General features: G+C 38.3%; 1 protein-coding gene across 1 annotated transcript; it reads left to right on the top strand.

The window, feature by feature from the left end:
• The first annotated feature begins 2,504 nt into the window (after nt 1-2,504).
• On the top strand, nt 2,505-19,652 carry LOC145483645 (ubiquitin-conjugating enzyme E2 variant 3-like). The gene is made up of 6 exons (XM_081462181.1): nt 2,505-2,722; nt 6,116-6,197; nt 7,353-7,418; nt 8,340-8,503; nt 10,354-10,576; nt 15,910-19,652. Exons 1-6 carry the CDS (start codon nt 2,681-2,683, stop codon nt 16,080-16,082), a joined length of 750 nt encoding a protein of 249 aa, XP_081318307.1. The 5' UTR covers nt 2,505-2,680; the 3' UTR covers nt 16,083-19,652.
• Nucleotides 19,653-20,944: the final 1,292 nt, after the last annotated feature.

Here is a 20,944-nt window from a genome sequence, read left to right as displayed (position 1 = left end):
CAGTTTTTTACCTTTCTGCTGTTAGCCTGAATTTCAGCCGCCTCCTCCGCTCGCTAAGTCACTCGGGGAGAGAGACGTCTGAAAACACTGGTTGATAACGCTGTCCGGTGACGTCACGAGTCAAATGTGGTAATTAATGCAATTTTATTTCAGGCCTTCATTTATGCCCGGGAGGGGGGGGGGGGACTTTGGGAATTTGTGGGTGAAGATGTGCTGCTGGGACCCTGGAACCCTTAACCTATACCAGAGCTTGTTCAGCTGAGTTTTGCTACCCTATACTAGAGTAAAATCCCCAAATCCCCCCATCTATCGACACTATTGCGGCTGACTTGCACAAAGTTAAACTTGCCGATTCGCTTTTTTATATTTTTGAGTGGCAATTCCTGGTTTCCTTAGTCTAGATAAAATCTTCAACCAACAAGTCAGTTTTTGGAAAAATGATACCCTATTCTAGACCCAAACGCTCTGATTTATATACCCTAATATAGCCCATATATGGCAGTACCCCCCCCCCGGGCATTTATGCAGCGGTTATCAATCACACGCGACCTTCAGCGCAAAAGCGTCTAGACAAAACCTAAGTTTTGGTGGACGTCAATCATCTCCGCCTCCTTACCGACTGTATACAAAAAGGAGCAACTTCAGAATACCCGGTACCAAAAACAGTCTTAAACCTTGCAGTGGTTCGCGCGCAAAAAGTATCATTTTACTTTCAGTATGCTCGGCTAGCTCACTAAATACTTGAGACTGAAGACGGGCGGATCGGGTTTCTCAACGGCCATTCGCATGCATGAATAACCCCCAGATCAAGCAAATCTACACGCGAACTAAATTATTTCTGTACTTATTTGTCTTGGAGCTACGGACTGAACAAGACTTCAACTTCTTATAAACCTTATAATTTTGTAAGGTAACAAGTTATAAGTTTTATAGGTATTGTTCAGTCCGTAGCCCCAAGAAAAATACGTGAAGAAATAATTTGTTCGCTCACGTGCAGATCTGCTTGACTAGTCGTGGTCATTCATGCATGTGAATGGTAGTTGAAAAACCCGACAAAGTTAACGTGTTCATTTATAGATTTTAAGGAATGTTTAATGCCAGTGTAGTGAGCTAGCCGTACATACCGAAGGTAAAATGATAATTTTTGCGAGTGGACTGCTGCAAGGTTTCAGACTTTTTTTTCAGGTAAATTTTGCATACAGTCGGCAAGGGGGTGGAGATGATTGACACGCACCACTTTTTAGGTTTTGTTAAGTCGTTTTTGCGCTGAAGGTCGCATGTGATTGATAACTGATAACCACTGTAAAGCAATGGCGAAATAATAACAACTATGCTGTCGTTTGGAAAACGGCTGTGCTGCTTTGAAAGTTCAATTGCCACGAGTGGAGCCATATCCCGTAGGCAAGTTTACGAATACATCGCTTCCGCTAAGAATTCTGAAAGTGCCTTTTCTTATTGCGGATTAAGTTTTGGAATCCTAAATGTCGAGCATACGCCAGAAACGGCTTTAAGTCTTGTTGCGTTAGCTCGCGATTTTCTTCCGCCATCTTGAACGCGCGAATTTGGCGATAAAATTTTTCTGAATTATTCCAGTCGGGCGAATATATTAACACGACAACCAATCAGAAGCACTACAAGGTTTTGGGTGGTGACGTCACCGGACAGCATTATCGCCCGGTGCTTTCAGACGTCTCTCTCCCCGAGTGACTTAGCAAGCGGAGGAGGCGGCTGAAATTCAGGCTATTCTGCTGTGGGCACGACAAAAGATTTTTGTGAAATTTTAGCTGTGGACTGCTAGAATCATTATTTTCCAATTCAAAAGTTGCTTATCTTAGTTTTTCCTCTTTAAAATCTTAGCCTCTTTTTAGTTTTTGCTTTTGTTTTTGTTTTTTGCTTTAATGAAATTACGCAAATTAAAGTTGTTATGCCAATCACGGTTTGCTCATAGAGCACTTTGATTTAAGGTGGCTCCCTATAGTTTTACGACCGCACGAGCGCTGAGAAGGTAATCTGCGCGCGCTCAAAGGAAAACGTCAGTGTTTTTCGATATTTTATTACGTCAACATGAGCACAAAAAAGCAAAACTGACATTGAATTTTCTCGCGTTTCCTTCGGTGAAATTCCGTTAAATTTGGAAGATTGGTAGTAAATATTTTACTTAAGTTGGAGCTCGTTTTTCAGGGAGATCTATAAGACCAGATTTTTTGCAGCGGTAAAACACATGAATTTGAAAATATCGAAAAAACTGGCTTTACAAACCCTACTTTTTTCGTGTTTAAATTTCGTATCCCACTGGAAGCGATGTGATATAAAAATTTTGGAAGATTTCACCGAAGGAAATTCATGAAAATCACAAATAAATCCATAAAAACGGTAAAAAACACATTTGTTTGGGCATTTATAATTCAAGACCAGATCTCCAGATTTTAACAGAGATGATAGCAAAATACTATTTTATTATTGCTTATTACATGTAATAAGTTTGAGAGGACTAAGTGAGAAAGCGAATGCAAAAACAGCATTCAAAACATAACACTTGCGCGCGCAACGCCATAAATGATTTCCCTATGGAGACACCTTAAGCCCAACCGGCAAGACGGTCTCCACCCTTCCCTCGTTGGAATTTACGTGGGCGCGTGAGATCTGGTACTTACTGAGAGACCGAATTCTGTTCTGACAAATGGCCGCTTCTTGGCGGACAGCACTGATCAGGAAAACCAAGGTAAATACTTGGTGCCACATATTATCTAATCTAGATGCTCAAAGTCCATTTAGATTATTTAAATATTGCTGGTTCGCCGTAGTTGTCAAATATGCGAAGCGGAAGTAAACGGAAGAGGTACAGGAGTACACAAGCTGGCAAAATAAACAGAGGAAAGATTTTATTTTGCTACCTCTTTGCTTTCGTGTACTTCAAACTTTCTCGGGGAATCTGAATAACGAGGAAAAAGTGTGTTAGTTTTAACGGCAGGACATATGACACTAAAATTTTAATTTGAGAACAAATGGCAATGTTGTTTCGAATAACTTGTTCGCGGTGATATTCGTGATCTTCTAAACACGATAATTAACTTACGTGAACACAAACCAGCAAAAATATCTTTCCGGTGTAAAATATCTTATATTTGACGTGAAAGCGAGAAGAAGCGACAAATTAGGTTGAAACCGTTGTGGCTAACAACTGCACGTCAATTTGTCTTTAATGGTTTTGAGTCATTTGAGTCATTTTCATTTTCACTGAAATAACAAAAACAGAAACAATCAGCTCGAAACTAACAGAATTTTGGGCTTGACATCTTTCTTTGCTAGTTTATGGCATGGGAGGAAGCTCAGGCTAGGGTAGCAGAATAAAACCCTCCAGTCTCATTTTAGAATCACTATTTAGATGCAACAAAATGAACAACAGAGTCAGTGTTCTCACAGGCGGCCCAAGCTCTCAATGTTATCCTTTTTTTTTTTTCCTTTTTATGCGAACGTTCAGGCTAACGCGACATATGGCATGTACTATTACATAACGACCGAATTTGACCATGCGAAACATGACTCCCGCCTTGCAGCATATGGAGGTGTTGTGTTACAACGGTTTGAATTTATAAAGGTTTGTATGGGAATGCAACGGCTTTGCTTGAAAAGCCAATTATTATATTTTGTGAATAAAATCTACTTACCTTGTTGCTGTGTTGTATTCTTTGTTGTTTGCCAGCTCCTCGGGCCGATCTAACGCGATTTCGGCGAGTTATTGTTCTGTGGGATTCCACTACTAAAAGAAAGACAAGGCCGGACACTGATTTCCGGAGTGCCCGCCGCTCGAAGCAAATAAATCCACTGAAAATAACCCTGCCAGCTCAATTCCTCCGTAGAATCGAAGAAGAAATGTTGAAGTTCCGTGTCAGTTCACTCGCTACGCGATTCCGTCCACAACGCCTTCGCAACGATACATTTATTTCGAGATTGCTTCGCTCGCAAACTCAAAAACAGCCATGTCACAAAAGTTAGGACACTTTCGCGGTGTTGGGTAACTATAATTAGCCCGACCGGGGGTAGTCAGCGACGATTTGTCGACGGTCAAACCAAAATGCTCCCCGGGTACCCTCGTGCTTTAGTTGTCAAACCCATAAAGGGAGTGCCCGGTACCCGGGGAGCATTTTGGTTTGACCGTTGACAAATCGTTGCTGACTGCCCCCGGTTGGGCTAATCATAGTTACCCAACACCGCGAAAGTGTCCTAACTTTTGTGACGTGGCTGTTTTCGAGTTTGCGAGTGAAGCAATCTCGAAATAAATGTATCGTTTCGAAGGCGTTGTGGACGGAATCGCGTAGTGAGTGAACTGACATGGAACTTCAACATTTCTTCTTCGATTCTATGGAGGAATTGAGCTGGCAGGGTTATTTTCAGTGGATTTATTCGCTTCGAGCGGCGGGCACTCTGGAAATCAGTGTCCGGCCTTGTCTTTCTTTTGGTAGTGGACACCCACAGAACGATAACTCGCCGAAATGGCGTTAGATCGGCCCGAGGAGCTGGCAAACAACAAAGAATACAACACAGCAACAGGGCAAGTAGATTTTATTCACAAAATATAAGAATAATTGGCTTTTCAAGCAAAGCCGTTGCATTCCCATACAAACCTTTACAAATTCAAACCGTTGTAACACAACACCTCCATATGCTGCAAGGCGGGAGTCATGTTTCGCATGGTCAAATTCGGTCGTTATGTAATAGTACATGCCATATGTCACGTTAGCCTGAACGTTCGCATAAAAAGGAAAAAAAAAAGGATAACATTGAGAGCTTGGGCCGCCTGTGGTGTTCTAGACTAGTGATTTCAATTACTTGCTTTTGCATTTGCTTTCATGCTGCAAATGTCTTTTTGAGTAGATTGGAGCTAATTTGGCTCATATCCAGGCTGAAAATGTCAGCATTTTTGCAGTTCTTCCTTGATCAGATTGCAGAAAAATTTTAAACCATATGCTTTGCATAATAATAGTAAATGGACAGATAACTGAACACTATTTTGATGAAGGCTTTTATCTTCAGCTTAGGGCTTCTTGGTGGGTGTATTTTTAGGTGGGTAAATATTTGCAAAGGAATTTTTTGTAATTGAACCAAAGGGTTATTCCGGCAGACTCACTGATAATTTAATATCACTAAATACTGAAAACTAAGGACATGGTCATCAAATTTTGAAAACTGAACCTGAAAAGTACGTTATTAACATTACAGTGGGTAGGCTTGAACTATGCACGTGAACACTTGATGTTTTTTTTGTACATTTTGTTAGTGCCTATAGAATGCGAGAAATTTTAAAAATACAAGAGTATTTTTAATTAGTGTTTTTACACTTTAAAAGGTGCTGGTGAACACTATATATGCGTTATAAGAAGAGCCTTTATTCTAGATAGTCATAAAAAAAAGTGTATAAAAAATGTCAAGTGTTCAGAGTTTGAGTTTCCTTACTGTAAATCCATGATAACAACAACAAGATCAACATCATTAATGTTATATTAAATTTAGAATGAATAATGAAAAATTCCCATGTATGCCATAAAATTCTGATAAATAACTCCCCTTACCCCATGTTAAAAATAAGCCCCCCTCCAAGTCTGAGATATAGAGTCATGTATTTTGAATGTCTTCTTATCAGGTTTTTAGCCACCCAGACCGGTGTCCAGGTGTGCCAGGTGTCCTGTGAATGCCCACTTTTGAAAGAAATTGGTTCTAATTTTCACATATTGTTTTAGAAATTTTTTGAGGAGGCCCTTAACACATTTTGGACACCCTCTTTTCAAATAAGTAGCTCCCAAATATGCCAATGAGCTTAGATTAAATTTATAGTGCTTAATGAGCAAAAAGTTTATATTTCTCCAGACTGTATTTTACAGTGAGTTTTACCATATTTTTGAGACTTTGATGAGCAATGATCACAAGTAGATCTTGTAGTGTTTCCTACTGTAAGTTGTGTTTAAAGTTGTGAGTTTAACAAGCTTTGCTCTTGGCATGTGCCCCTTAATATTTTAGATGCTCCAGAAGTCTCCAAATAATGAGCCTTAATTATTTATTAAATACAATATAAATATAAAATAGATATATTTTTATATATTTTTCTTTCATTCTCTAGAAAAAAGCAAATTCATGTGTTCAGGATGTTGAGCAGGTGTTAAAGCATTTTCAAAGCCTAATTCCAGGATTGCAAGAATTTAGTAAGTTACATGCCAGTAAGGCACTCATATGTTGTTATTTTTATTTGTTAGATTATCATTGACCAGAGATGTTTTAGCGAGAAATTGCCAATAATTGGCGTTCACAATCAGATGCAAACATTTTGAAATGCTGCTTTGAAAGTTATTGTGATCATATAAAATAAAGTGTTATGTACTTCTTTCTTTCATTATAATAAATTGTGAATTAAGGACGGTGCCTACTTTTGTTAGTGCACACACTTTCTGCGCATCACGCAAGCCATGGTTTAAGCGCCATGCACGCACTGGGTTCACATTGACGCAATCAACTACGCTACCAAGTACACGATTAAAATTAAAGCAAAATTTTCCTGCTGTGACCAGATCAAGTTTAATAAACCTGTACTTAAACCAGGAACACCAAAATAGCAGGATATCACTAGCCACTAACTGTTAATGTCTTCCACTTGAAGAACCAGCTGTTATCTGTCAAGAATTATACTGAAATCCAGCTGTAAACATGTGCCTGCAGATGGCGTAGTGAGCACGCAAAACAAGTGCGAGAGATGCAAATGTTTTACTTACTGGGGAGGTGACAGGAAAAATTGTAACAGGCACAGTAAAAGCTTTCAAAAAAGATCAGTAACTCAGTAAAAAATGTGTGGCTACCCCTACACTTTATGTTATGAAATGGAAGTGGCAAACCTATTCAACACACGATTAGTTCCTGGTTGTGAGCAAAAGGTATTTAGACGGTATTTTAGCTGAACCAGTGGAAGGCTGTCCAAGATGCTAAAAGTGCTGTCACAATGATTTTGGTATTAAAAACATACCAAAAATGGTTTTTATGTTTTCATTTACCATGTAGTTTTAAGATCTTTACAAATGTGTTTACTTTTCTGTATGTAAAGGCGAATTCTAATGAAATTTGTGAAGAAATATCCTATCCTTCTTTTTTCAGAAAAATGCTGATAGCAGCATTTTTGTAGAGATTCAAGGCTAATTATCTCGAAAAAATGTGTGGCTACCCCAATTTTTCTTTGTGGATTCCAATAGCCCTTGCAAAGATCTACTTTTTCCGCATGGTCCTAACCTGGCGCAAAAACCTTTGTATTTAGTAGGTGCCGTCCTTAAATAATATATAATGGTACTGAATACAACCTGTTATCATTACAGCATATGATAATGGACTACAGAAAGAATTGTTTACCTTGGAAGGGACAATCCCAGTCAAATTCAGAGGTAAATGTAATGAATGATGGAGTTTTACTTCTACTGCGGTTATTGGTTTAGTTCATTGAACTTGCTTATACCCGTTACACCTTGGTGGTGTGTAGGGCAACAACACACTCCTTCCACATGTGGCAGTCCCTTGCCTTGAATGACTTGATTGCCCCCTACAGGTCTTTTCCATCTGCTTCAGTTCTTTCTCCACCATCTGCTGCCATGAGATCTTTGAGCTAGATTGAACTAAATAATTATTTCAAATTGTGTTGTTCCAGAAAATATCAATACCCCCACAGAACCTTTTGGCTTGAACATCACTCCCCTTCCCCCCCCCCCCCCCCCCCTCTTTAAACCATCTGGAAATTCAAGTTTATCATCATTATACACAAATGTAGTTGCAAGATCAGAATTTCCTACTGACAACCTTTCATGGAGTGAAAGCAATTGAAAGCAAACATTCTGTAATTGAAATGCTCTTTATTGAAATTTGGCTTAGCAGCTTTAGTGTGGTTCTGGGGTCTAGAGGCTCTGAGTTAAGGCTCTCCACCATGCTATTGCAGCAGAATTTGCTCCCAATATTTCTGACAGAGTTAAATTCGTCAGCTGCACTTTGGAAATAGCCCACAGGTCAACTTCCTGCCTGGTGGAATGTTTAATGCAAAGTGGTGACTCCAAGGTCCGAATATCAACATTCTGGGGGCCAAGTATTTGTCTTTGAAATCTTTTTTTATCCAGCGTGATAATAAATAACATCTACTCTGTCCTCCAAGTTGCGTCTTTTTTTTTTGGCATTTCCAGAGAATGTAAAACAGGTTCCAAGTGTAGAACACCTGATCAGCCGGACACATTCTTTCAGCTACTGGTCAATTGGTGTGAAAAATTCTAGATCATAATTACGTGAGGAGCATGAATATTGAGATCAGGACTTTATTGCAGGGGTGACGTACAACATTCCAGTGTGTGTGTTGCTACAGGAGGGCCATCCTGAGCTCCCACCTCTGGTGTATGTCAGACCAACAAGTACGATGGCAATCAAGGAGTCAGAATATGTGGACAGAAATGGCAGAGTCTATCATCCTTACCTTCATAAATGGAATCATGTATGGCAAATAATTGATTAGAGGTCTAACATACTTTTTGACAAATTGACGCCAGTTTTTCATGCGTCTGTCCTGTTGTTGATCATGAATTTTGTCGTAACATTGTCAAAGTAGCTGTGGATCCACGAGACGATAGCGGTGTGGATCCGCAGACTACTTTGACAATGTTATGACGAAATTCATTGTCAATAACAGGACAGACTCATTAAAAACTGACATCAGTTTGTTTTTTACGATAACAAATTGTCAAATTGTCCGCTCTCACTCGTTGATGCATCATGTAAATTATAAATTCATGTGTCTGTCTGCTTATTGACAATAAAAATTAGCCAATGAGTGCGCGAGAATTTCTGCAGTTATCGTGAAATAAATTGTTTGACTACAGGCAAACCTCTATTAAGTGGCCGTCTAGCTGTTAATAGCAGACACCCCCTATTAAGCAGGCAGTTATCAAAGTCCCAAAATTGTTGTCAGAAAAGTACCATAAATAAAGTCCCTATTAACTGGCCACCTCTATTAAGCGGTCGTGGTGACCTTTTGGTCATCCCGATGAGGGTTTTCTATTGTCCTTTTCCCTATTAAGTGGCCATCCAAAATGTAATATATGTACTCTGGCTTTGTTTTGGAAAAGGCGTTGACAGATAACAGTCTGAAACAGAAAGTGACCACTGACAAAAACATTTAAACATACGTTTTTGTATTGCCTTCACCTGACTCCATGTTGGAGTCAAAAGCCGCAAACCTCAAACTTAAAGCCTCAAGCTAATTCCTGACAAACCCAGCTTAGTTAGTGGTCAACCCCTATTGAGCCGACCCTTCCATATTCCTCGAGGGTGACTTCTTACTAAGGATTTGACTGTACTGACTTAATTTCGCTTTTGGCAACCAGTAGGTAACGCTATTATGCAGACAGGGAAAATAACATTTATTTATTTATTTATTTGTTTGTTTGTTTGTTTATTTATTTAACATTTATTATCATAGAATCATACAGAGTGTGTGCAAAGGTTAAAGGTTATCTGGCATATGCATTTAAGGCATACAATGTATGCTGGGACTGATATTATTCAACGGACCTTGCACAACAAAACAACATGCAACCACTCTAATTTATTTTCTCTCAGTTTATGACATTATGAAGATGCATATTTTAAATTCTCAAAATCGACTCATAACCTTTATTACTATCCAACTGCAGCGAATACCGTCCAAATAGCAGTACAAACATACAACGATATTGTACAGTAGAAAACCTGTTTGCCGTACAGGTCGGCGCGCGCACGCAAAACTGTCACACTCTCCCTCTTTCATTGATAAATTTATTTACTACAGCAGTTGGATAATAAATCCCCTATTGGATGTTTTGTAGTGTAGTATCGCTGTATATTTTTACTCGTTGTTTACGGGCCCGTCAAAATACGGCGCAACTCGTAAAAATATACAGCGATACACACCAAAACATCTAATAAGATATATATACTTTGCATGAAATAAACTAGAAATGACTTAATGTTTCTGTTTCTTGGAATGTCTTAGCCCTTTTTCACTCTGGCAGTCAAATATAACTAAACTGAAGTGTAGAAAACAGCTGCATATGGATAAATAATTATTTTATTCAGTTTTGTTGGCTATGTTGCATTTAAATTACGCCTATTTCACCCGAAAATGAGTTTACAACAACAAAATATTAGAGCAAAGCTTCTTTTGTTTTGATTTTTACTGTAGCAGTGAGAGGATAGTCACTACCTCGTGTGTACAGCTTCTCATGACTTGATTAAAGTTTAAATTTGATTTAAGATACTCAAACATCTTGTTGTAAGTCTTCTTGCAATATTACATTTGTCTTTCAGAAAACATGTAATATTGTAGCTTTTCTTCGAATTTTGTGTGGTGTTTTTGGGAACACTCCACCAGTTTATAGCAAACCACCGGAAGAATCACCACCAGTTAGATCGGCCCATCAACCAGCACCATCCACTAGTGCAGATCATCGACCAAGATCAACCCATCAACAAACACGATCCACTGGTGCGGATTATCCACCAAGGACAAAGCAACAGCATCCTGCTCAAGGTGGGTGTTAAAAGCGATTGTAACGTAATAAGACAGTAAATATGTAATCGACAACAACTCGGGAAAGAATCCGAGTTCCAGATGGGATTTGAACCCACGACCCTCCGTCATCTAGCCGGACGCTCTAACGACTGAGCTACTGGAGACTCTACGGTGAGCAAGGGTGAAATGTGGGTCTTTGACTGGAACTGCATCGCACGGTCACACAGCCAAATGGTGACTTGGCACATATGAACTCACTAACTACATTGCACAGTTACATTAAGGCATATCAAAGATGCAACCAACCACCCTCCTAAGTGAGTATTATAAGGAATACATAATGTAGAAATGACAACAACTCGGAAAAAATTCTGTCGCCGTAAATATGTAATTGTTAAGAAAATATACTACATGTAAATCACATGGAGGTCTCGATGCTTTTTACAGCCTTGTACATAAAACCCTACTCCTAAAAAAATTCTTTCTTAAAAAAAAACGTTTAAATTAATCTTGATTTAAAACAGTCCACAGCAGAACACTGTGTAATGACATTTGGTGAGTCTTCCAGAGCCTTGGCACAATAACTGAGAAAATATGTCGCCGTAACAAGCCGTCTTAGCCTAGAATAGACAGCAGATTTGAGCTACTTGACTGTATCACAGTTCGTTCAAATAGGCTGGAGCGAGGCTATGAAGGGCCAGTGTTATTCCATGTCTCGCGCTTCTTAAAATTGTACGTTAATTATTTCGAAATTTTGAATTGTATCACGTTTTAACTTATACGCCATTGCTTGTATTAATTCAACCGAACTTGTAAACGAATTCACAACTGAAGATGATCGTTGAACGATCGAAACATGTTTTGTTTTAAACTTAAAGTTGTTGTCCATTTCTTAAAATTAACTTAATTACTAATGAAACAATAAATAAATTAAAAATACATACAGTTGCTGGTCACCCAAAATAACTGAAGAGCTAAACTAGTTGGGTGACCGCCATTTATTAACTGAAAATAAATATAAGGTCAGAAAAGAGGCATTTTATATTTTACATTTTACATCTCGATGCTAATTCAACGCCTTACCTCGTTGGAGTGCATCTGAGAGCACCATTCCTGTTACAATGAACATTCTGTAGTCTTATTCAAGCATGATGATATGAAAACTGAATTAAGAATAACTAAAGAAGTTATAAACTTAAAATACTGTAACCTTGTTCAGCAATAATGCGAAACGTCTTCTAGATGTAAATGAGGTGTTTTTAAGAACCCGAGGCTTACGCCATCTCTGAAAGAACCAGTTTGGCCACCTTACCAACAGAATTGCTTGAGTTTGTGCTTACTAGCAGTAACTTCGTCATCAATGGTTCATTCTGCAAACAAATATTTAGCTGCCCTATGGGTTCACAAGATAGCGCTTTTTATGTAAACTTGGTGATGGAATACGCCGAAAAGGTCAATTTTCACAGACTGCAAGAAAGTCGATATCGGACAAACATCTCGAGCGTTAAAACGGGCGCGACTTGCACCATCTACGAAGCTCTTTATAATTAGCCAAAAGAAACAATAGATAAAGTACACTAAGGCCTGGGTCAAACGCCTTACTTCACATGAGCCGAACCCAATGACAGTTTGGGTCGACTCAAATAATTAAAAGAACGCCTGTTTGAGTCAAACGTCGAGCTTAATTCAGTTGAACCGATCTGCTACACCAAATAAATAACAAAAGCGGTCTTGTTCGGCGGTTTTTCAAGGTAAGGTCAAAATGGCCCCTTTAGACCTCTGATTATGCGTTTGGTTCGACTCATGTGAAGATCGCTGTTTGACCCAAAGTCAGTCTTCAGGCGTTATTCACGGCTGGCTAGGCGTGAAGAACGCCTCAGCCGCTCCAAATAAAATCAGTCGAACTTAATTGGGTCAAACGCCGAACTTCACATGAGCCTAATTGGTTGAATTGGGTTCGGCTCATGTGAAGTACGGCGTTTGAGCCGGGCCTAACAATGCACTTAGCCTTGAGAAGAAAAGAGGTGCAGATTGACAAGAACGAATGAAAAGTTTTAGAGTGATGCAGATCAACCGTTATTATCGTTAAGGTCTAGAGCATAAGAACATAAAAGAGCTGATTTTACAAATGACAAGAATTCTCTATTTATTTATTTATTTATTTATTTAACATTTCTTTATACACGGTTAAAAATCATCAGGTAATACTAATATTTAAAAATTAATACTAATAAACTACTAATAAACAGTCCATGCTAAATACTAATTAATAAAAATTGAAGTAGGAAATCCTAATTTAAATATTAAACTAATCCTGTTTTCCATGAATGCCGTGTCTAACTTTGCTTTTAAATTGCTTAAAGGATTTTATCATCCTGCGATTGCAGGGTAGGCTGTTCCAGAGAGTTGCACCACTGTAACTAAAGCTATTTTTCATATAGTTAGTTCGTGGATGAGGTGCAACCAGTTTGTTTTCGGAATCCCTTAAAGAATAGCGCATTCCACTACGTTTTAGAAATTTAGACGATAGGTATTCAGGAACCAAGCCATTTAAAGACCTATATACCATTAAGGCTTTCTGAATTTGACGCTGGGTACACAGATCTTTCCAACCCAGTTGTCGTATTAGACCTTTGGCATCAGTATCATAACTAGAGGAAGTTAACACGCGAGCGGCGCGGTTCTGAAGCTTTTGTAGCCTGTCCGACAAAGTTTTACCGCAATTACCCCGGACAAGATTGCAGTAGTCAAAATGAGGTTGAATTAGAGTACGGTATATATAAAGCAGTGTAGCTGGTGGAACAAAAGGCCTAACTCGTTTTATGGCACCAATCCCAGATGCAATCTTTTTAGACAATTTATCAATATGGGTTTGCCAAGTTAGGTTTTCGTCGATCAACACACCGAGCGATTTGACTGAGGAGACACGATTTATTGGAACATTATTAATTGAGAGCTCAAGTGTAGCTGGAAGGGTACTCAATCTTTGTCTGGAACCAATTAACATAAATTCAGTTTTAGTCGCGTTTAAAGTAAGTTTGTTAGAAGTAAGCCATTTGTTTAAATTACTTAGATCGTGATTTAGATTAGACTGTATAGAGCTCAGATCAGCTCCCGCATATGTGATGTGGGTGTCATCAGCATACATCCTAGGCTGACATGATGGTAAGCAGTTGGGCAAGTCGTTAATGTAAATAAGAAATAATAGGGGACCTAGGATTGTTCCTTGAGGTACCCCACATTTTAGCGAACAGGTTTGAGAAAGAGAACCATTAACAAGACATCGTTGTGTACGGCTAGTTAAATATGAGTTGAACCAGTCAAGAGCTATTCCTTGAACTCCGTAAAGGTTCATTTTAGTTAAAAGAATTTCATGATCAACAGTGTCGAACGCTTTTTTTGAATCGAGAAAAACTACAGCATTAACATTTCCGCGATCGACATTAAACGCCCAACTGTCGGTAGCTTCTAATAGAGCAGTAACAGTTGAATGCAATGAGCGAAAGCCCGACTGTTGTTTAGAAATTACGTCCTCTTTAGTTAGAAAGCTATATAGCTGGTCATACACGATCCTCTCGAATACCTTAGCAATTACTGGAATGACTGAAATTGGTCGATAATTAGTTAGATCAGATCGTTCACCCTGCTTAAACAACGGAGTAACTCTAGCACATTTCCAATCGTCAGGAAATATACCAGAAGTCAAAGACTTGTTAAAGAGGTCAGATAAAGAGACCGAAATAAGATCAGCACATTCACGGATTAATCTAGCAGAAATGTTATCAAGACCTGTTGCTTTAGATCTAGATAATTTGTTTAGATGAGAAAAAACAATATTACTGCTAGTTGGACAGAAATGGAATGTTTTGTTGTTACAAGTGATAAAGTTAGTGTAGCTCGAATCATCATTTTGACCTATTGGAGGTATTTCATTGGCAAGTCTGGGCCCGATTGTCGAAAAATGGTCATTAAAAGTATCTGAAATTTCACTAGAATTATTGATTACAACGTCATTTACTTTTAGTTCTTTCACAGTCTCATTGCTTTTACGGCGAGAGGTAAGTTCATTAATTGTTTGCCAAGTTTTCTTAGAGTTGCCCTCAAATTGCATAAAAGCTTTCGAAAACTAAGATGCCTTAGCAGTTTTGATCCTATTATTTATTGAGTTTCGCAGCTTTTTATACTTTGCCCAATCGCATGGATCATTTGACTTAACAGCTTTTCTCTTGGCAGCGTCACGATCGCGCATACCTTTCTTCAAGTCTGAGTTGATCCAGGGTGCCTTATGTGATCTTATTCTATTAGTGCAGCCATGTATACAAAACAACCAGGATTTCCACTTCGATGTACAGATTATAGACCATTGTTCCCAGTGGTCGCGAAGATTGGTTTTGGAAACGTGACCGAATTGAATTAATGAACACTTGCACATTTCAGACATTTACAATTCTTTGGCTAACCCCCAGTGAAGTTCTCACGTTCTTAAGGTAATTCTCCTGAAATAAAACTGCTAATAGATTTTTGTTCAAACTTTGTCCACTGAATATTTATCATATTAGAACTTCAATTATAAAATAAAAAAGGGGGGTGCCCATACTCGTTAAGGAGCGGTGAGGCATTAAAAATGTCCCATTTTAGCATTATTTAATGCTTATTGCAAGAACGCATTCCAAGTTATTGTAAACTCTTTGTGAGCCCAGACTCATGAAAACACGCCTCAAACTACAGTCAATACTTGTGTCGGACACAAATAAACTTTTTAAGTTTGATTTTGACAGACAGCTGAATCCTTGTTAAGATATTGGAACCAAATTGCTTGCCACGGCTATCAAACTGCAAAATAGAAAAGACTACATTGCAGCTGCTATTTTCCTTATTTATTCAATTTTCAACAATAGAAATCAGATCAATCTTTTCTCACGCAAAGCTAATGATTAGTAGATTAAAATGACTGGAAAAAAATTTGGGGTGTCCGAGCTCGTTAGTGAGCTATAGCCAATTTTTCAACTGACAGAACTCAATATCAAGGCAAATCCGCCATGTTTTCAATGTGCGCGTGCACGAACGCGCGCTAATGACGCCATAAATTATGCGCAGTAGGGATGCGCAATGCAAATGTGAGGAATCACCTTAAAAACATCTCATTTACACCTGGGCGCCGTTTTAGATTCTTGAGGAAACATTTTAGAGTATTTTAACCGAAACGTCCCATTTTATAATTTCTTTAGTCCCATTTTTTAATTTCTTTAGTCTTTTAATATCCTTTTACAACGTCTGGTTGTATCTTATGGCCAGAGTCCACCTTATCATGCTTTTTTAATGAGTTTTGACACTGATTTTTGTCTCTGCAGAACAACAGAAGGAGTGTATTGTATGTATGGACAATCCTCGTAACAGTGTTTTGCTTCCATGCGGTCATTTAGGTGTGTGCATGACGTGCGCCACACAATTACAAGGAACGACGAAAATCTGTCCAATATGCAGAAATGCAATCACTCAATTTCATCAAGTGTTTGACTCGTGATGAAACAAGGTGGCTTTTATTAATTAGTTATAGTCATTACCGTCAGGCAGTGATTTAGTTGCAATTTCTGTAGTAATATTCTGCTATTTACTCGTTACTGGTGCAATGCTGAACGAATAAATGAATCAATGAAGGTATGATGAAAAGTCGTTGTTTAGATGCGAAGTAGACCAGTTTTTCTACGCTAATTTTGAGACTATTAAAAGCAAGATTAAATAGAGTAAATTCCACCAAGAATAAGTAAGTCACGAATTATAATAAGAAACAAATGTATATGTTTTACCATGACCTGTATCTTATTTTTGTATATAACTTTTTGCCGTAGTCGCCGTATTTTCTCGATTAAATGCCTAGGCCCAGATAAACGCGGATTCTCTAAGGTGGAGTTGTAAATAAGTCCCAAGGCATTTATTCAAGGTCATATCATAAGCTTGAAAGTACAATGACGAGATATTTGGCTGTCAAACATAACTAACAAAACTGTTCTTAATAAACCTTGATAAGACCAATAAATGCCGGGTCCGCCAGGGCAAGTTTGATATCTACGCTGTGGGCGATTAATCTGGAAAATACGATGTGGTAGTTGGTGTTTGACACTTGTGCTATTATTTTGCTTTGTCCTGTTGTAAGTGTCCGCAGCAAGGGAGGGTAAACTAGACTATGTAGCTTGCATTTTTGACTGCATTTTTGCAGCAAGGCAGTTTAATCAGAATAGTTGTGCTTATTTAAAATGGCACGTTAAAATGCGCTTATATGCAATAGTAATTTTAGGCCCCGTCCACACGTATCCGGGTGGTTTTGAATTCACAACTTAAATCTTTCGGGATCAAGAATTTTCCCGTCCACACGTAGCGTGTTCAAATCGAATTCGCCTGTCTACACGTATCCGATGGTATCCGGATTCACTCTAGAGAAACTAGGCCTGCACGTTGTGCTGCCACATTGGTTTATTGCTCGGTAGGAGACTGGACTCGATTTTCCTGCGTCATTGGACTCGAAAATATCCGTATTCACCGTCCACACATCGGATTCGTTGCGGATTTTTTTTTTCCACTCTGGAGGGCGGATTCAAAAATATCGCTGCCGAATTCGCCGGATGCGTGTGGACGGGGCCTCAGTCTTGTGTTCATGATACAAATGTAAATGTTATAGAAGATACAGCGGAAGAGCGTAAGGCCACAGGGTGCAAAGGAGTCTTATTTCACTGTATCGTACAATTACAGCAAGAAATATCGATCTTGTTGATTCAAACCATTGTCGGTGATCAAACTAAACTAGCTAAACGTCGTACGATCATGTTACGGGAGCAGGCGCCGAAAATCGTCGTCGTCGCAAAGGACGACGATCCCGACGAGCGAAGTCTACCGGACGAGGCACGAATTGCCGAGGTAGTGATACACCCAAGTCATTGCTGTGTGCGGTTTTCGTTTCCCGGATAGAGTTTTAACGGACACGTAACACTATCCCACGACGATTAGATTAACCTTAAAATAATATGAATTAACGAAATCAATTAATAATAATAATAATAATAATAATAATAATAACATTAATAATAATTATAATTTAATAACTTTTGAGCGCTATTTACATTTACTGATCAACAGCGCTTTACAACTTAAAATACCACAATAAAATTCAAATTTGTAAAACTAATTGCATGTATATTAATGAAATAGAATATTTATAATAATGATAATAACCTCAATTAGTAATACTAATAAGAGTGAATATCAAGCACGATACGCTTTAAAAGCTACATGAAATAAAAAAGTTTTCATCTTACAGGTACAAATATGTCTGAATATCACGTAATTCAGCCGGCAAACTATGGAGCAGCAACAGAGAGAGATCTATCACCTAAAGTAACAAGCTTTTCCTTTAAGAGGGTCTGATATATAGATCTAGGCATAATGTTAATTAATTCTATGATATACTTTGGCGCCAATACATGAATAGCTTTAAATGGTAAAATTAAAATCTTAAAGTGAACACGATGTTGTACTGGTAACCAATGAAGTTCATAAAGCGCGGGAGGAATGAGAATGATGATGATGATGATGATGATAAAATAAAAAATTCTTTTAATAACAAAAACTTTATTAAAATCTCAGAAAACGTATTTACAAATCTTCACACATTCCTCTATCGTAGACTAAAATTTTGATGAAAATAAAAATATCATGCGATCCTAAAATACTAATAATAACATTATAATAATATTATAATAATAGTAATAATAAGGTCAAATGAGACTCTTCTGCTTGTTAGGCTAAAGTGAGATTGTTAATATATAATTGTACAAGATTGAGAAGAAAGATGGTAAATCAGTCAATAAACTGAGGGTTAAGAAACGGATGGTGATACTGATCAGTAAATATTGTAAGGTATGGACTGATCATTGTAAGAGAGCAGTTGTAACAGACGGTTTGTCAGACGAGATGAAACAGAGCTTGACACTGAGCTGAGGATAGAAATAAACATTTTTCGCAAAAGTGTGAAAATTTCTGGGTTGAGGTATTTACACAGGCAATTTTTCGCTCGTTTAAGGGAGAAATAAATAACACAGCTCTTGCGTGAACGGTCAATCTACACGTGATTATATAGCCTGCGAATACAACCGCCTCTCATTCGCTCCCTTCGCACGTAGTAGCGGGAGCGAATGAGAGGCGGCTGTATTCTCAGGCTAGTGATTATATAATGTGTCGAATTCTTCTCGAATTTTGATTGGTTCTTATGTTCAGATTAACGGCTGCGGTGCTCCAATTGTTACAGCTGTCGTGCTTCGTCCTGAATGGGCTGAACAAGAGCTTCCTACATCGAGAATCGATTGAACTTCAAACAAATTAGGCCATAATTAGGAGTAAGCGAACACGCCACATTTTGTCGTTACGTCAATTATCGACCGGAGGCCACGCAAATAAATTTCTTCCGCGCTAACGAATCACAGACAGTTCTGATAGTTGCTAGGCCGAGAACGCCTAAAATTGATAAAACAAGAAAATTTTACTAACTACTTATCTTAAACAATGCCTTCAAAAAATATGGACATATTCGTCGTTTCTAGTGTCGTCCGTAAGTGATGTGTATCTTATAGACATGATACGAGAGCTCTGAAATACACACATTTCAACACCCTATGGTTTAAGAGAGAATGACATTTCTTAATGATACAATAATACAATTAGTTATATATTTTTTTTATTGGAACTTTTTTATTTTTATTTTTTAATTCGTATGATGATATTGTAATTTTAAGTAGTATTGGTTTTAATTTTAATTACAAATATTGTAAAGCGCCATTGAGCTCTGGAAATGAGCGCTATATAAATTCATGTGTATTATTAGTATTTTTATTATTATTATTATTATTATTATTATTATTATTATTATTGTTATTATTGTTATTAAAAAATTTCCTTAGTTAAAAGGAGGTTGCTAGAAACTTCACTGTTCGCTTGCTCTAAGGCAATTCCAAACAACTCTGCCATTGGGAGACCATTGGGAGACCAAGAGAGACCAATGAAGACCACTGAATGTAGACCAATTAAGAGAGGACTGGGAGAGGGGGGGTGGGGGAGGGTAAGCGAGTTACCCTGAATAGAAACTACCGGTTATTGTATTTCTAGCTTTCTGATTGACCTGGAGGACAGTGGCTGAATGATCGTCTGTTTTCAGTCTTTGGTTAAGCGGGTCTCTTCATTTTCATTTTCAATATTGTTATCAGGGGAGGGCATTTAGTATTAGCAGTTTCAACCACATGCATATAGCTGCATCGATCAACACACCAATCAATTTTTAAAGCACTTTTGACAACGTGATATGAATTTATATTCTGTTTTATCATAAAGGAAAATCTCCCATCTTTCCTGCCACCTGTTATGTCTTTAAACGACTGGCTCACTGTCTGGAAGGGTAGATAATAGGGACTTTAAGCAAAGACAACGCGGACGGCTACGGGAACGCCACAAGATCAGGGAAAAGCCAAAAGGTCCACTGCGCATGACTGGCGGGAAACAAGTTGACGTTCTGCGTTCGGGTCCGACGTGAGTGAAGCTCATTTCGCGTTGTCTGAAAACGTGGGTTTTTGCTTTCGTTTCCTCTGCTGTGTCAACGCCAAATAACCCGTGTTACTAATTTCGAGGAACTTTAATGCTTGTTTTCTCTTGTCATGTGAGATATTTCATTTTAAAGAAAAGTCGAGAAATCTGAAGCGAACTCAAGCCAGTCGGCGAACATGTGAGTACCGTGAAATATCTTTTTGAACGCTAATGTAAATAAAGACAACTTACACGAATTTCAATCGAAATTTTTCCTTTCGAGAAGTACTCAAATGTCAAATGGCTCATCATGGTGAAATTCTAACACAATTAAAAGGGTAGACACCATTAAAACTTGCGTAGCTGTTTCGATTTTCAGTCGTAAGATCAGTGGTTTACTTAGATCTTTATCAGTCGGCACACTGATTTGTCGCGCCAGTCTGATTAAACATCTGCTGATAATAAGTTCGTTTACTTCATTGTACAACTCAGCGAGAAGGGGCAAGTTGCGTTTGTGGAAGCGAAATTCGGACCGGCACTCGTCGTCTTCAAACCATCGAAGTTAAAATCAGGAAAGGAATCATAAGGTTGGTCGAGATCATTCGACCGGTTTAAATCGTACAAGAGTAGAAGTTCGTGATCGTTTAACACACCTTCATCGTGGATTATCAAGAGCTGATTGCGAACTTCTTTCAATGAAGTGATCCTAGTTCATCTTGATAAACAGAGGACGAATATCGATAATGTCAATAAGCTTGACAGTGCGGAAACCGCGGTTTCCGACGGTGCTGCTTAATGTTTGTGAATTCTCGACATAACCGC

This window comes from Orbicella franksi, chromosome 4 (genome assembly GCF_964199315.1).
Source record: "Orbicella franksi chromosome 4, jaOrbFran1.1, whole genome shotgun sequence".
NCBI classification, from domain to species: Eukaryota; Metazoa; Cnidaria; class Anthozoa; order Scleractinia; family Merulinidae; genus Orbicella; species Orbicella franksi.
The sequence above is the reverse complement of the archived record's forward strand: the minus strand, read 5'-3'. Positions and strand labels throughout refer to the sequence as shown.

Bases quoted from the DNA above. Each gene is read 5' to 3' on its own strand.
- LOC145483645 (XM_081462181.1), top strand. From the start codon at position 2,681: ATGGCCGCTTCTTGGCGGACAGCACTGATCAGGAAAACCAAG. The intron at 7,419-8,339 runs GTAAATGTAATG...ACTTTATTGCAG, and splicing joins AATCCCAGTCAAATTCAGAG to GGGTGACGTACAACATTCCA. The intron at 8,504-10,353 runs GTATGGCAAATA...TTTGTCTTTCAG, and splicing joins ACCTTCATAAATGGAATCAT to AAAACATGTAATATTGTAGC.